At 39.4% G+C, this 17600-nt stretch overlaps 1 protein-coding gene across 2 annotated transcripts in view; it reads left to right on the forward strand.

Moving 5' to 3' along the window:
- The window catches only part of Syt16 (synaptotagmin 16), a 255859-nt gene extending 238618 nt beyond the window's left edge, over window positions 1–17241 (forward strand). For both annotated transcript variants that reach the window (XM_021201939.2, XM_029541149.1), the window contains one exon: window positions 9737–17241. In XM_021201939.2, the coding sequence (XP_021057598.1) occupies window positions 9737–10050 (314 nt within the window). In that variant the 3' untranslated portion in view covers window positions 10051–17241. The remainder of the gene's footprint in view (window positions 1–9736) is intronic.
- The last annotated feature ends 359 nt before the right edge of the window (window positions 17242–17600 follow it).

Here is a 17600-nt window from a genome sequence, read left to right on the forward strand (position 1 = left end):
TGGGGTCACTTAAGTGTACTATCATATCATCTGCAAATGGTGATATTTTTACTTCTTCCTTTCCTTTTGTATCCCTTTTACTTCCTTTTGTTGTCTAATTGCTCTAGCTAGAACTTTGATTACTATATTGAGTAGTCAGGGAGAGAGTGGGCAGCCTTGTCTAGTCCCGGTTTTAAGTGGAATTGCTTCAAGTTTCTCTCCATTTAGTTTGATGTTGGCTACTGGTTTGCTGTATATTGCTTTTACTATGTTTGGGTATGGGCCTTGACTTCCTGATCTTTCTAAGACTTTTAAAATGAAGGGATGCTGAATTTTGTCAAATGTTTTTTCAGCATCTAATGAAATGATCATGTGGTTTTTTTTCTTTGAATTTGTTTATGTAGTGGATTACCTTGATGGATTTCCATATATTGAACCATCCCTGCATCCCTGGGATGAAGCCTAATTGATGATGGTAAACAATCAGTATGATGTGTTCTTGGATTCAGTTGGCAAGAATTTTATTGAGTATTTTTGCATCAATGTTCATAAGGGAGATTGGTCTGAAGTTCTCTTTCTTTCTTTGATCTTTGTGTGGTTTATGCATAAGTGTAATTGTGACTTCATAGAATGAATTGGGTAGTTTTCCTTCTGTTTCTATTTTGTGGAGTAGTTTGAAGAGAATTGGTGTTAGGTCTTCTTTAAAAATCTGATAGAATTCTTCACTAAACCCATCTGGTCCTGGGCTTTTGTTAGTTGGGAGACTATTAATGACTGCTTCTATTTATTTAGAGGTTATGGGAGTGTTTAAATGGTTTATCTGATCCTGTTTTAACTTTGGGACCTGCTATGTGTCTAGAAAATTGTCCATCTCATCCAGATTTTCCAATTTAGTTGAGTATAAACTTTTGTAGTAGCTTCTGATGATTTTTTGAATTTCCACAGTTTCTGTCTCCCTTTTCATTTCTGACTGTATTAAATTGGATACTGCTGTGCCCTCTGGTTAGTCTGGCTAAGGGTTTATCTGTTTTGTTCATTTTCCCAAGAACCAGCTCCTGGTTTTGTTGATTCTTTGTATAGATCTTTTTGTTTGTATTTGGTTGATGTCAGCCCTGATTTTGATTATTTCCTGCCATCTTCTCCTCTTGGGTGTATTTGCTTGTTTTTGTTCTAGAGCTTTCAGGTATGCTGTCAAGTTGCTAGTGTAAGCTCTCTCCAGTTTCTTTTTGGAGGCATTCAGAGTTATGAGTTTTCCTTTTACCACTGCTTACCTTGTGTCCTGTAAGGTTTGGCATGATGTGTCTTCATTTTCATTAAATTCTAAAATGTCTTTAATTTCTTTCTTTATTTCTTTCTTGACGAAGTTATTGAGTAGAAGATTGTTCAGTTTCCATGTGTATGTGTGTCTTCCATTGTTTTTGTTGGAGTTTAAGACCAGCCTTAGTTCATGGTGATCTGATACGGTGCATGGGATTATTTCAGTCTTCTTGTATCTGTTGAGGTCTGTCTTGTCATTGATCACATTGTCAGCTTTGGAGAAGGTACCATGAGGTGCTGAGAAAAAGGTATATTCTTTTGCTTCAGGATGAAATGTTCTACAAATACCTGTTAGATCCATTTGGTTCATAACTTCTGTTAGTTTCACTGTGTCTCTGTTTAGTTTCTGTTTCTATGATCTGTCCATTGCTGAGAGTGGGCTGTTGCAGTCTCCCACTATTATTGTGTGCGATGTAATGTGTGTTTTGAGCTTTACTAAAGTTTCTTTAATGAATGTGGATGCCCTTGCATTTGGAGCACAGATGTTCAGAATTTAGAGTTCATCTTAGTAAATTTTACCTTTCATGACTATCAAGTGTCCCTCCTTATCTCTTTTGATAACTTTAGGTTGAAAGTCAATTTTATTTGATATTAGAATGGTACTCCATCTTGTTTCTTGGGACCATTTGCTTGGAAATTTGTTTTCCAGCCTTTTACTTTGAGGTAGCGTCTGTCTTTGTCACTGAGGTGTGTTTCCTGTATGCAACAAAATGCTGGGACCTGATTATGTATCCAGTCTGTTAGTCTATGTCTTTTTAATTGGAGAATTGAATTCACTGATATTAAGAGATATTATGGAAAAGTGATTATTACTTCCTGTTATTTTTGTTATTAGAGGTGGAATTATGTTTGTGTGACTATTTTCTTTTGGGTTTATTGAAAGATTACTTTCTTGTTTTTTCTAGGGTGTAGTTTCCCTCCTTGTGTTGGTGGTTACCATCTATTATCCTTTGTAGGACTGGATTTGTAGAAAGATATTGTGTACATTTGGATTTGTCATGGAATATCTTGTTTTCTCCATCTATGGTAACTGAGAGTTTTGCAGGGTATAGTAGTCTGGGCTGGCATTTGTGTTCTNTTAGGGTCTGTATGAAATCTGCCCAGGATCTTCTGGCTTTCATAGTCTCTGGTGATGTCTGGTATAATTCTGAAAGGTCTGCCTTTATATGTTACTTGACCTTTTTCCCTTACTGCTTTTAATATTCTTTCTTTCTTTAATGCANTTGGTGTTTTGATTATTATGTAACAAGAGGAATTTCTTTTCTGGTTCAGTCAATTTAGAGTTCTATAGGCTTCTTGTATGTTCATGGGCATCTTTTTCTTTAGGTTAGGGAAGTTTTCTTCTACAATTTTTTTGAAGATATTTACTGGCCCTTTAAGTTGGGAATCTTTGCTCTCTTCTATATCTATTATCCTCAGGATTGGTCTTCTCATTGTGTTCTGGATTTCCTGGATGTTTTGGGTTAGGAGCTCTTTGCCTTTTGCATTTTCTCTGATTGTTGTGTCAGTGTTTTCTATAATATGTTCTGCACCTGAGATTCTCCCTTCTATCTCTTGTATTCTGTTNGTNATGCTTACATCTATGACTTCTGATCTCTTTCCTAGGTTTTCTAACTCCAGGGTTGTCTCCCTTTGTGATTTCTTTATTGTTTCTATTTCCATTTTTAGATCTTGGATGGTTTTGTTCATTTCCTTTGCCTATTTGATTGTGTTTTCCTGTAATTCTTTAAGAGATTTTTGTTTTTCCCCTTTAAGGGCTTCTACCTGTTTACCTGTGTTCTCTTGTATCTCTTTAAGGGAATTATTTATGTCCTTCTTAAAGTCCTCTATCATCATCATGAGAAGTGATTTTAGATTTGATTCTTGCTTTTCCAGTGTGATGGTGTATCCAGGACTTGCTATGTTGGGAGAATTGGGTTCTGATAATGCCAAGTAACCTTGATTTCTGTTGCTTATATTCTTATGCTTGCCTCCCGCCATCTGAATACCTCTAGTGCTACCTGTCCTTGCTATATCTGACTGGCGCCTGTCCTTTCTGTGATCCTGGTTGTGTCAGAACTCCTCATAGTCTGGCTATAGCCTTAATTTGATATTCACCTGTCAACCTTTAATAGTCCCTTGTTTCACAAATACTTTAAAAATTTATCTTTTTTATGTTTAGAGTTATAAAGCAACTGGATTTTTCAAATACTGAAAAGTGTGAATTTTTATGCTTTCTTTCTATTTCATCTAACACGGGTTAGTTCTACATGAGTCAGTACAATATTACTCTGTACTTTTCCAAGGCTTTCTCTTTCCTCTTTTTCCCTAAATTAAGCCAAGCACACCAAAGCACACACTTCCAAATTCTGGAGTTTTAAGGATCGCTTTCCCTTGGGTGGTCATGTGTCTCCCCTTCTAAGATAAAATATGGCAGCTTTACCCTCTCGGGACATGTATTACCACACTCCATTTTTCTGTCTTCTGATCCTACCTTCTTCATGAATGGGCCCTGACCTCTAAGTCAATTCTAATGCTTGCTTTTTCTGAAGGCAGCATTCCAATTAAGATTGCCAGTTACTGTGTCAGTAAGATTTTTGTCTAGAAAACAGGGAATTATCTAGGAACAGTCCATCAGAGGATGCTTACTCTTAAGATAAGGCACTGGAAGGCTGGAGGATATTTGTCAGGAAAATTGTTTTTAGGCATCTGAAACATAGACATCCTGAGACTATTCTGTGAAAAAATATAAACTGTTTATCAGGAACTATGAACACAATGGACAAGACTCTCCTGGGTCAACTGCAAATGATTTTATTTTCCATTTTCTTCTACTTGGTGACCTCTTGAGGGTAGCATTCATTGCTGGAGTCTAGCTGGGATTTAACTGGCAAGAAATTTAGGGGAACTTAGGTTTAGGGCTTTAAGTCTTTTTGGTACAGGAGAATTCTTAGAAAGATATGCACCTAGTAATGTGTGGTCCAGAGAGAACTTTCTTGACAGTAACATTACAGGCAGCTTAATAGCATTAGACATAGCAACAAAATAGGTAAAACTTGAAAAGAAGAAATGAAACTAACATTATATATAGAAAATCGGACTGCCTGCATTAAATCACAAGGATATCTACAGATTTGTACTAATTTAGAGTTGTATTCAAGTATATCAGTAAAAATTAACAAATTAAGTTTTAGAGTATTAGTATTCTAATGGAAGTACATCATCTAAGATAGCAGAGAGTAACTTCAATCATGGCAAGTGGGAAAATTATGAAAGGAATGGTAAAACATTTTGGAAAAAAAATAACAGAAGGAAACTAAGTGGATAAGTTGATAGATATACTATGTTCATTGATGAAGACTTCCACATGTTGTAAACATTAGCTTTTCCTATAGTAGTTTATATTTACAGTATAGTTCCAGTACAAATTCCAACAGTTCTTAAAATTCTTAAATTATATTTTAATTGTGTGTGTGTGTGTGTGTGTGTGTGTCGTGGTCTCTCTCTCTCTCTCTCTCTCTCTCTCTATATATATATATATATATATATATATATATATATATATGTGTGTGTGTGTGTGTGTGTGTGTGTGTGTGTGTGTGTGTGCGTGTGTGTGTGTATGTATGTGAGAGAGAGGTGGAGGCTCACGTATAGAGTACAACTTGAGGGAATTTGTTTCCTCCTTCACCATGTGGGTTTTGGGGAATTAAAAATCATAATGTCAGGCTTGGTAGCAAGTACCTGAATCTACTGAGCCATCTCTTTGTCCTCTAACCATATATATTTTTTTAACTTGACAGGATGATTTTGAAATTCATGAGCAATTAAATAATTAAAATAAGCTAAAACTTAAAGTACTAAAAAAATCACATTTTTAAAGGTGAATAGGGATCATTCATTCTATATAAAGCATGAAAGCACATTTTAAACATGACATAGAGATTACAAAAAGCAGCAAGACACATTTTAAGAAGATGATAATAAATATTATCAAGCATGAACCCTGAAGACTGACTAGACATGACCATAGGTTATATACTGGATAATATACTATATACTCTTTCTCATATAGAAAAAATAGTTAGCTCCTTACCTCCTACCAAAATATTAATTTTAGCCATATTAAATATCAAAGAAAAAATTAGAATTTACAGAGGAATCTACAAGAGAGTATTGACTTTGGGTAGGGTAAATTGTAAAACTAAATAAATAATGAAGAATTCCCTAAGAAGAAAGACATTTATAAACTTCAAAATAAGTTTTAAAATACTATGAAAGTCACTTTAAATGCAGCAAGAAGGGAAGCCACTGACAGGGAGAAAATATTAAAATATTATCAGTAAATACAAGTAGCAAAAAGATTTCATACCTAGAATTAAAAAAAAACAAAACAAAACACAGACACATCTCTGGGTGAGACTCTTGACTACCAGTAGAGTACACAGAAAAACATTTGCTAACACCTTTGTGTTTCTTGGCTGTTACAAACAAATGTCCTTTACAAAAATGGGTAAACAAGCTGGCATTCATTAATACTTCAGAACAGTACATATGGAAAACAAATGTATTTGTTTGTCTGTCTCACACATATAGAGATACTATTTAAAAATTTAATGTTGAGTGAAAAAGTATATTTATCTAGGTGCTGGTTGTCACTGACTATGTTATATTCTAATTATATTTATGTTCCCCAACTATATGAGCCATCTCTCCAAAGTATGTTCTATTATAACACATATTCAAAGTGTAGCATATGGAAATGCGAGGTCAGGAGAGCACTTGGCTAAGCTAGTGATCTCCACTGAAATTGTTTGCCATGATAACCATTTACAGGTTTTCATTTAAAGGTGTTTGTGTGGTTTTGGTTGACAACGTGTTTCTGCCCTATGATAAAATACTGATATGTTTTCATCATTAAATTGCTGCATGGCTACTAAAAAAGGAAACAAACAAACAAACATGATTTAGGAAAATATACACCAGAGTGTTAAATATCTAATTGTACAAAAACACCATTAAATATGTTTTTGATTTCTTTTGTTTACATGTGGTAAAGATCTATAAACATCCATGGAAGTGATAAACTCTAACTTTAGAACATGAACGTGCCAAATGAGGGATGCTTAAGAATTGTCAATATGTAGCAGAGGATGGCCTAGTCGGCCATCAATGGGAGGAGAGGCCCTTGGTCTTGTGAAGATCATATGCCCCAGTACAGGGGAATGCCAGGGTCAGGAAGCAGGAGTGGGTGGGTTGGGAAGCAGGGCGGGAGGAGGGTATAGGGAACTTTTGGGATAGCATTTGAAATGTAAATGAAGAAAATGTCTAATAAAAAATGAAATGAAAATGTCTCTTAACAAAACAAAACAAAACAAACAAACAAACAAAAAACCAAAACTAAAACCAAACCAAACCAAAACAAAAACCAGAAAATTATAACATTAAAAAAAATTTGTCAATATGGCTACTTGGTTTGTTTTGAGACAGTATTACTATATATTTTAGTAAGTCTAGGCTATGTAAGTCCAGGCTAGCTTCAATCTCATAACAAACCTTCTGTCTTGGCCTCTCATGTGCTAGAATTACAGATGTGAACCATTATGCCCAAGTTCTTATTTCTTTTTGTTTGTTTGTTTTTGTTTTGTTTTTGTTTTCCGAGACAGGGTTTCTCTGTGTAGTCTTGGCTGTCCTGGAACTCACTCCACCTGTCCAAGTTCTTATTTTTTAAAAGGCAAACAAACAGAAAATATCAGTAGCAAAAGTGAAAAATGCTAAAGATCCCAAATGGGGACAGGTGATATTAGTTTCTATTTTCTATATATATTTAAAATACTTTATAAGTATTAATATACTTACTAATATACTAAAAAGGAACAGAGTTAAATGGCCAACTTCTTTTCACTTGACATATGTCCTAGATTTGAATCACACAGCCCTGTTCTGGAAGCACACTCTGTAGTTGTTGGTAGAACATCCCTTGAAGGCACACTGCACTATTGGTATAGCATCCCTGACAGCTCACTGTGCATTAGTTGGTACAGAATCCCTGGAGGCTCACTGTGCAGTACTTGGTACAACATCCTTGTAGGCTCACTCTACAGTAGTTGGTAGACTACTGTGTTGTCAATGGGCAAGCATTTTGAATGGGCTCTTTCTGTGACTTCATTTCTTGGGGGGTAAATGCCTTCTGTGCTCTAAATGACATACTTTTTTTGTGTCTCTTGATAAATTGGGGTTGTGCACTATTATAAATAAAATATTTTATCAGAGTCACTTCATTGACCATTTTCAGACTTTTAACCACAATTTCTGTCTCTAACATAGATGCATGCTTCTCTTTAAACATCCAAAATGTTAGGGTGTACATGGCATTTCCCCTATGCCATGAGACAAATGTTGAGACAAGTCACTGAACTGTTGAAGGATTCTGACCCATTGAAGTCTTTGATGATGGGTCTGAGTTACTAAAGATATTGTAAAGATCTCTGAATCTTTATAAGATAAATTTTCGCTCAATGTTGTTTTATAACTTCTGTGGCCAATGTCTAAGGAAATAAAATAGGACTCATTTGAGTTGGGTATTTGGCTAACAGGAATCTGTATTAGTGTACTGGTATTAATCTTACCAGTTCACTGGAGTCAGTTGTGGGACCCCCAAAGACTCTAGTCGAGTGTCTGCCAGTTTCTCACAGGCAGGAATTCCCAGACACATTGACTAAAGCTTCCCTTTTTGAACTGGACACTGTCTCTTCCTTTGGTCAGGTGGCCCTGTGTTGAATTGCTTATAAAATGGTCTTTCGGTGCCATGTACCTATGTCACATAGTAGTGATGTTAGTGGTAAGTGGCCTTTCTAGTAATTAGAGATCTATCCTGAGACAGGCTGAAGTTCAGAATTTTCTTTGCAAAATGAACAAGTCTTTGTTTGAAAGATTGACTCCATCCCCACCGCTCTAACTGGCAGGATCGCCTGAACAGATCAATGCCTGCAGTGAGCTTTCGTACAGGGCCCCCACTGCTGCTGGACAGCTGCGGAAGCACAGGCTCATTCCCATTGTGGGTCTGTTGACAGCTTCTCCGGGGAACAGTTTGAGGAGTGGAGAGCCCTGTTTCTGAGACAGAAGTTTTTTCACACCTGAAGTGCAATCTCACACCTTGTGTTTCTCAGCAGATGAGTGCATAAAATAACACATCAACCCGGAATAGAAAAAAAAGATCAATGTACAAAGAAAACCGTAGGTTGTAATTTGCTTCCTACCTCACAATGCGCAGAGGAGAAATTACAGAGATCTGGGTTTATGCTTTTGAACAGTTTGACTGGTGGTTAGCTGGGGAAGTGAGCTGCAAACTCAAGGCTTCTGCCTGCACTGAACAGAGAATAGACAGAGGAAACTTAGGAACATATAAACATTTTTTTTTATGGTATCATGCATCAAAGTTAGAAGCAACACTTTTATTAAAAGTCCAAACATTATCAATGAAGTGATTTTAATTACAGATTTGTGGGGATCATTTTCTTCGTAATGATTCATTCAGAAATTTTAGCCAAAGTAGATGATGTTGGTAAAATTTGGATGCTTTCTTTTCCTTTTGGCAACTGAAAATAGGAATTAGTCAGCACTTCATAGTATTTTAGTATAAGGGTCTTAAAATGGGTGGTTTTACTTGAGTTTCTTGCTTGGAAGCATGCGTTTGAAAGAAAACAAAGGTTTAACTTTCTGTCTGTTCATGAATATTCATCATAAAATAGTTGTTGAAAGTCTCGCCCCCATCTTGTACTAGGCCAGGCATGGGGGTTTTGTGCCAAGCAAGGCAACCCCTCTCTCCTGCTTTGAGGGACTGGCAGTTTGCAGACAAGAAACCACACAGTGATAATGAGTGCTGAGGTAGGGTCAGTGAGGTGTTGGTGGAGGCAGAGTCAGCAAGGATTCTGTTGGCAGAGGTTAGGGGAAGGGGATGGTCTCTGGGATATCAGGGAATTGGTGGAGCACACAGGGGAGTGGGGGTGAAGCTTGTGGCCCAGGGTTCCAGGATGAGATGGTCCAGAGAATGGGTAGACTATACGGAGAACAAGGAGAGAAGATACCCTTGACATAAAACAATAATTTGTCTATGGAGAAAAGAATGCACATCCAATACATAAATCAAGACTCTTTCTGAGTTCACATGGCTCTCTCCCATTGACCATGGATCTGTGCACCTCCATACATACTCTGTACAAAGAGAGGTTCTAATGCGCTTCACGAGTATGCCAGGCCGTGAGTTGTATGAAACAATAGACATAAGACAAGAATTCTTTTCCTTAATAATCTATGCAAGATGTGGTGGTTCAGCAACCAAGACCAGGCCTGAAGAATACTATCCCATGGAGAAATGTGAAATCAATGTAAAGATGACAACTTAGCCAGTGCAGTGCAAAGCACTGACGGTTTCTCATCCTTCTCTTCTCTGCTTTTCCTGTAGATACGTATGGAAAACTCTTCCTCCTCAACTGTGTGGGTCAAGAGATGTCCCGCTGCAAGACGTCCATTCGGCGTGGCCAACCCAATCCTGTCTATAAAGAGACCTTTGTCTTCCAGGTGGCCCTCTTCCAGCTCTCGGATGTCACCTTGATGATTTCCATTTATAGCAGGCGCACTATGAAGCGTAAAGAGATGATTGGCTGGGTCGCTCTGGGCCAGAACAGCAGTGGGGAGGAGGAGCAGGAACACTGGGAGGATATGAAGGAAAGCAAGGGCCAGCAGACCTGCCGGTGGCATACACTGTTGGAATCCTAGGTTTACCAACGGCATTCGTGTTGTGTCAGCCTTGATTATCTGACACATGTCAGATCATTGGGGGACGGAGGAGCTTTCAAATGGAGAACTGTACTAAACTTAGGTCATTATGTGGCTTGGGACAGTTTCAAAGGTTTGATTGGAGTTTAAATGTCATGAAAGGAAGCCTACATGCGCAGAACGGGAAATGGTATCTGGTTGACATCAGTGGTTAGGTCACAATCCGTGCTAATGGATGATTGTGTTTTGGTTCACACTATGTGGTGCAGCTTCTTCCTGCTGTCTCTCTTTGCTGGGAGAATAGCCTGAGATTTCAAAGGAGCTATAAACGTTACTGCTTCCCATCACCGAGGTGTATGAATCAGGATCTTCTCAGTGTTCGAAATTCCAAAACAGAAATGAATCAGCTGCCAAGTGCTAAGGAAGGATGTAACCAATCCACAATCTTCTGCCACCCCTATTCTCTTTATGAAAAAAAGAAAAAAGAGCCCTGTTTACTTAAAAGGTAATTGTTATAAACTTGTGGTGTAAAATAAATTTGTATTCATGAAAAGTCTCTTTTTATCTCAATTAAATATCACGGTTTCTAAAAGAATTGGGTAGACAAATCATATGGGAACTGTAAAACAGTTAAAAACTGACTGTTATCTGACCTATCTCTTTTTGAATATTTAAGATTTACAAAAATCAAGGATTTTGTGTTTTCTTATGAATCGGCACCCAAAGAAGAAGAGAAAAACCTAGAAGATAATTTAAGTCTTGGCTTTCTCGATGTTTCCGAATATGTCATTCATTTGGATTATACCTTTTCTATAGATAATTGTACTAACTCTCACATGTATTTTTTGTATGTATTTCTGCATGCCAGCCACATTCATCTTTATGCTATGTACCATGCCAGTAGAACATAGAAAGATGCATACAGTGGATCTCAATAAATACTGATTTGATTGACTTATGGGAATGAACATGTGAAGTCCTCTGAATGAAGAAGTATCATCATTTGGTATGAAATGACATTGAATTCTTGGAGCATTTAAAGGACCCAGCACTGATATTTCTTACATGTGCAATGAAATGTTTTAGTGAGTCCCTGTCTGTGGGCACATGCTATTTATTCCCCAATGCTAACCTTGTATGGATCTGGGCATGAGGTTTTACTTATGAGTGGCTTTTACGTTTTATGTGGTGCACTTTAATTTCTCAGATCTGAGTGCTTAGTTTTCGAGTCTTTTACCTGGAAGTGATGAGGAGGAAGGGATCCACCCTTAACCCTGTGCTTAATGTTACAGGTTCTCCGAGCAAGGGCCCTGCCACTTCTTTTTAGATTTTTATGTTTTCTTGTTGACTTCTGTCCTGTCTTCGGGAAGAGTGATAGCTAGTGACGGATACATGCAGTCAATGCCACATAACTTCCCCCACAGCTCTACATTTTGACAGATTGTAAGCGTAGGCTGCAACACTTGAAGAACGTATTTATTCCTTGTACTTCATAATGGATATCCTGACAAGACCAGACAAGGGCACAGGAAAACTCTACTAGCTCACAGGGATTAGATTTGGGGAAGAAACAATTTTATATGGAGGGGTGTTTATAGAATAAACTAGTATCCCCAGGTCTTTTTTTAAGTCCATCAGGTTCCCCCACCTTCCTTGAGAAGACCTCGGAGTGTCTTCTCAGCATCTTGCCCACTAACTGCCCAGTGGTCTTTACAGTGCGACTGTGTCACGGGGGGGTAGAACTGAGTGCAATTGATAGAGGAGCGGTGAAGAATTGGCTTTTCACATCCCTCCATCTCTGTGTGCCTTGTGCTGAAGGGAAGCAGAGCAGCCCCGTTGTGCTTCCCTTTCTGCCGCTGGCATAATAGCAGCATTCATTTTCAAATTTACATTTGAAAAAAATCTGTATATATTGTCCAGACAGCCCTGGATTTCCCTCGCTCGCTCACGGTTGCCTGTTCTACATGTTGCTTGTATCTATGGCTTCCGGGGCCCTGCTAATCACCTCTGCTTTCTGTTCTACTCCTTGACTCACTCAGTTTGGGGATTTCTGCTGGTATAGTGAGCTTAGGATGACGTTGACAACGTTTCCCCTTTCAAGGGGAAAAGCATTTTCCCCACTTTTTAGTAATATTTTTTTTGGTTAGTGATACTCATCGTATAACACGTGTGCATCTTGATTATACAGCAGCATTCGCCCTCAGTGGATGGTACAGACATCAAATTCTAAAGACAAGATGCGCTGAAATGTGAGGCTGAGCTTTTTTTTTTTTTAACCTTGATTTGAAATTCTGCTGTAGGAAGATCTTTGGATTTCGTGCACTTAGACTCTCTTATTTTCTTGGCAAAGTCTAGACCCAAATGCATTTAACATGTTTTTCACTTAAGCGTTTACAGCTCCATTTGCTTCTCAAAAGAGTTATGAAAGATAATTAGTTGGCTCTGTGGTGGGAGAGCTGCTTTTTTGCCTGTTTTAGCTAGCTAATGATTAATATCTTGTGCGGGGTCTGACGTGGATGCCGTGCGGCGTTTTTGTTGCATGATGGGTCTTTTCCTAAAGTGTGTGCTTGTAAAATAATACCGCTGAGGGTACGAGACGCATCGGCATTCCGGAGACGCGCCTCATCGTGGGCCTTCTTTCGGGGCTGAATGGGGTTCACCAGTTCTGGTGGTAGCTGTTGTACTCTCTGCTCCCTTCTGACGATTGCTGACTTTCTTTGCTTTCTTTCTTAATGAACTATTCATCAGGCAGACACACACCTGCTCCGGGCTCCCCCCTCCTTCCTTGGCTCCCTCTGAGAGATGCACAGTTGGTTTGGATCCTGTTGTCACTGATCACATAACTGTTGGACAGAGGGCGCCCCGCTTTCCCTAACATTAGAAGAATTTATAATGACCACGAATGCACTACTCTCTGCATTCTGCCAGCATGAGGCCTCAGAAGAGAGCCATGCCAAGTTTGCAAAGAGGCGTGACATGGCATCCACAGTTGGACAACTTAGGTGCCACTGGCTATGACTTGCTTTGAGGACAATTCAGGCGTTGATGCAAGTGTTGACCTTCTCCATAGTGCCGGGTGCTAGAGGGTGCCTGAAGCATGCCTTCTTCCCTTTCAATGTGTACACACATTCACGTTATCCAAACTACTGTTGCCTTTTGTTCGTTGTGGTTTATATTGTGGCTGTCCTGGAAGGTATGGTCTGAGAATCCAAATTCTTTCCAAGTAAAGCATTTTTTAAATTGCATAGCATGTTCATGGATCTTTCAGTGTGAACACTGTGCTGTGTGTCCACCCAAGCCTGGCTGTCCTTTTTATGCAGAGGACTTGGTACATGAAGATGTGGAAAGACTTATCAGTAAATGAACTGAGGCTGTATGGAAGCAATTTGGGGGACAGGATTAACTTAATGGTGTCGAACAAAACTGACCCCAGACAGTGAAGTGAGCGCCTGTGATGTGGACATAGGTTGGGTTCAGATGGAACCTGCTATGTGGCCATGAGAAAATGTCTTGCCCAGCCCACACCCCAGTGTCCTCAAATGGAAAGCTGAATTAGTGCCTGCCTCTGAAGTATCTTTGAAGAGATATCAGTGAAGTCACAGGTGTAACGTGACCAGAGTAGAAGCTGCTACAAAGCTAATATTCAGTATTCCCTCCTTCTACCCACGCTTGAGACGGAAGTGTCCTAGGTTTGCCACTTTTCCAGGAATGCAGCTATGACACTAGGTGGAAACTCAAAACATTTTCTTTTTCAGGAACTTGAAAGAAAAAAAAAAAGCCTACTTCATGAAGCTGGCCTAGATTTGCCCAGAAAATAGATCTTATCAAGGGATGAGCATGATTGAGTAAATTACATCTTAATAGACATCAAATAACTACATCTCCACCTTTTTATTCTTTTGGTTTGGAGGACGTGCACAACCTGAGTTACTTATGTTTACATCTTGATGAGCCATATACAGGCCTTTTCTTAACCCACTCTGCTGCTCATAATACACAGATAGGGCCCCTATCGGAAAGCTTGCTAGAGTTTGGCTATGTACTTGATTTTGATCTACAAAAAGCAAGCAGTGTAATACTGACATTCTTTAAAAAAATATGTGCGACTTTAAAACTCACATTATATATTTATATCTCTATGGGGGGAGGAATTTTCGGCTGTGAAGACAGAGTCATTGTCCAACTGGAAGGTTCTATTGAGAGCCATGTCATCCCTGCTGTCCGTGTCATTCCTGTTAGATCACAATGAAAGGAGTTTCATTATTCCGCAGAACCTCCTTTCCCTTTAAAGGTGCCTTGTTTGTAGATACAATGGGAGCATGCCCCACTGTTTTCGGGTGATTCAAACTGCAAGTGATGAAGACATCCTAAAAGTTTAGAAAAGTATTGGTTGACCTTTGATCCATAGAAGTCTGGAACACATGACTCAGGCACCTCAAGTGCCTCTGGGTAGCATGGGCCAATCATCTTCTACATGGTGGTTTTGAGACAGGATCTCCTGTGACCTTGAACTCACTATGTAGCTGAGGATGACCTTGAACTTCTGATCCCTGGGTAGCTGAGGATGACAAACTTGTGATCCTCCTGCTTCTTTCTCCTCAGTGCTGGGATTATAGGTGTGTGCCACCATGCCCAGTCTCTGTGGTGTTGGAGTCAGGGCTTTGTGGCTACCAGGAAACACCCTAACAACTGAGCTCCATCCCCAGGCCCTGTTTGTGTTTTAAACTGTGTGACTCTGGGATGGGATGGCTGCTCTTCCACCCACTGCCAAGGTGTCAACATGCTACATTGAATTCCAGGCTCTCAATTCAGGGACAACAACCTGGAGACATTGGGCATGAATCATTTAGCTTAATGCTTTCCAGTGGGGATAAGTAGGAATGATACAGTTGTTGCGTGGGAGGTGGGAAGACTGGGAAGTAACTTATGGTCACAGTGACCCAGAAAGTAGAACCCCACTGGAGAAGACAGTGTACACTGTCTGATCTTGGCACATGGATAGAGTCAGAGGACCCACAGACACTTAACCATGAGACTTTAACTTAGACTTTACCAAAAGTACATATGGGTTGTTTCTCGTTAGCTTAACTGTGTATGTTTAGTTGTCATTAGGTTATTGGGGGTGGTACAGAACTTACATATCTTCCTGGAGTCGTTGGCTAACATTAAAATCACAGTACTAACCAATATACGATCATTAAGTTGTTTACAATTATTTGTAGTCCAAACTAGACTTTCTAATTGTGGGTTGGAAGGAAATGAGATGCATTTGGCTAAAGGAATCAGGGAAAAAACTACTGGCAGCCCCTAAGTTGGTGGCTAGCCTTTAGTTGCCCAAAAGTGGGAATTAATTGACCAGAAGTTTCTAGAAGCATCTTTTAAAACAGAAAGTTGTGGTGGCAGTGTTAGTTCAAAGGACAGGAGGGCAAGTGTGTCTTTAGGAGGGTTCTTTACATGTAGTATCTGGTATGTAACCTCAACGCTCCTGGTCTGAGCTTTTCCTATTTGTGTTTTCTCCACATGGATTTTTCTCGGCTTCTTATGTCTTCTCTGGGGAGCTGCTGCTCAGGTCTTGTTCGAATAATGATGGGGTGCCTGCAGGCCTTGGCTGCCTTTCCTCTCATATGGTGCATTGACTGTCAACTGTTTTTATTCCCCTTGGGTCAGATTGCCGTATCCTAGACACGGTGGCGATAATCACCTATATTTACAGCCTGCATGAAACCTGCGTGCAGCTTGAGGTTTTTATAGTGCAAACACAGACGGCAGCCATGGAGGTCTGTGGATGTTCTTAGAATCACACTGCTGAGCACTGCGAACAGCCCTCGAGTGCTCACTAATGCCGCCTCAAGTGTCTCCGGGGAGCTTTTCCTTTTTAGTGCTGTATGACAATATCGCCAATCGACTGAGCTTCACGAAAAGGCAGATTTCCCTGAGGTATCACCAGACTTATGTATAATTTTTGTTGACTTAATTTTTCCCTTAATATATCCATTTGATTCTTTTAAAAAAATTGTTTGGATATATTCAAAACATATCCACTCAAAGAGTGAATAAAAGTCATTGGTGCTTAGAATGTTCTGGAATCTGGGCTGGGTCTAGACATGGGCCGGTGAATAAAAGAATTCAACAATACTTTTGCTTCCTAATAACCTCTTCTTTCATGTTCCATTCTGACAAGGACTGTAGGCAAGCAAAAATTTTCTTTTATGATCTTGTAATTTGGGACTTAATATATTTCTATGATGGTTTCTCCTCCTCCTGTGAAGGAGAGAGGATTTAAAAGTTATTACTCTGTGTCTAGTTAAGGAATAAATATCCTTGGCAGTTTATGCTTCTTTTCAAAATAAATGGGTATTTTACATCTGTAGAGGGAGGGATGCTGTGTTCTGCTCCTGCAAAGAAAGGAGTTACGGCCTGAGGTGCTGGTTAGCTGGTTATTCGAACTTGTATGACTGAATATTGAATTTCCTTTATAAAACAGTGGGCAGGCAAACGTGACACAATTCTTCCAGGCTCTGTATATTGTAAATGTTTGCTCCACCACCCCATTTGACTATGTGCACTTAGAGATAAAGCTATATGGATGCATGGGTGAGGATGTGGGCAAAGAACCCTACTAACCTGTTTGTTTGTTTGTTTTAAATTAAGTGTTATCATGAGATCATAATAAGCAAGGTAGGACAGATGTAGAAAAAGAAACACTACATATTTTCTCTTATTTTGAAGCCTAGACTTTCTATAGATAGACATGACCATTTTTTATATTTGACACAGAAGGGAGATGATGGGAGAAACCATTAGGACTGGGGAACGATGGAGATAAAGTGAGGAGCAGGAGGGAAGGTGAAGATGGTGAAAGTGCATGTGACCCATTGAAACTGTCTACGAAGCTAAGCTCTATGGACAATGAGTAACCACCCCATACCTCCAACCCCACCCCCCAAAACCAACCTCCTGTAATTTGGGCATCCTTGTAAACTGTGTGAGATCAATATCCATTTCTTTATTTTACATGGAAGATGGGTTAACAACTGTTTTCTAGGGTTGATTTTGAAACTGGTCTGAATATAATTTGGTTTTGCCGTCTAGGAATCGACCCCAGCTCTTACAGATGGAGTCCTTTACAATAGTCTTTTCCCTGGATGGAATTCTTGGTACTTTCAACTTCATAAGAAAAGACACAGGTTGGCTGTTTTCCAGTGGATTTATTGCTTATCATTCTTAATATCATAAAAGCTCAAGTGACCTAAGTCAGAATCTTTGGTGACCTAAAAGAACTTACAGAAGAATGTTTACGTGTCGCTCAATCCACAGTCCGTAATAAGCCTACACATATCTCCTCCTCTGATCATCATCTCGCTAGTTGAGAAAAGGCATCGGATGGTTGTCTAAGTCATCCCTCCCACCTGGCCCTGGAGCCGTGTGCGGCTCAGCTTCTTCATGGCGTTGCCTGTCTTTGCCTCCAGTGTTCAGCTCTTGTTGCAACGTTTGTGAATTTCCCACATCCTTCCTCTTTCTGTTTTGGGAGTGGAGTCTGTTCTTTCTTA

Source organism: Mus pahari, chromosome 7 (genome assembly GCF_900095145.1).
Source record: "Mus pahari chromosome 7, PAHARI_EIJ_v1.1, whole genome shotgun sequence".
Lineage (NCBI taxonomy): Eukaryota > Metazoa > Chordata > Mammalia > Rodentia > Muridae > Mus > Mus pahari.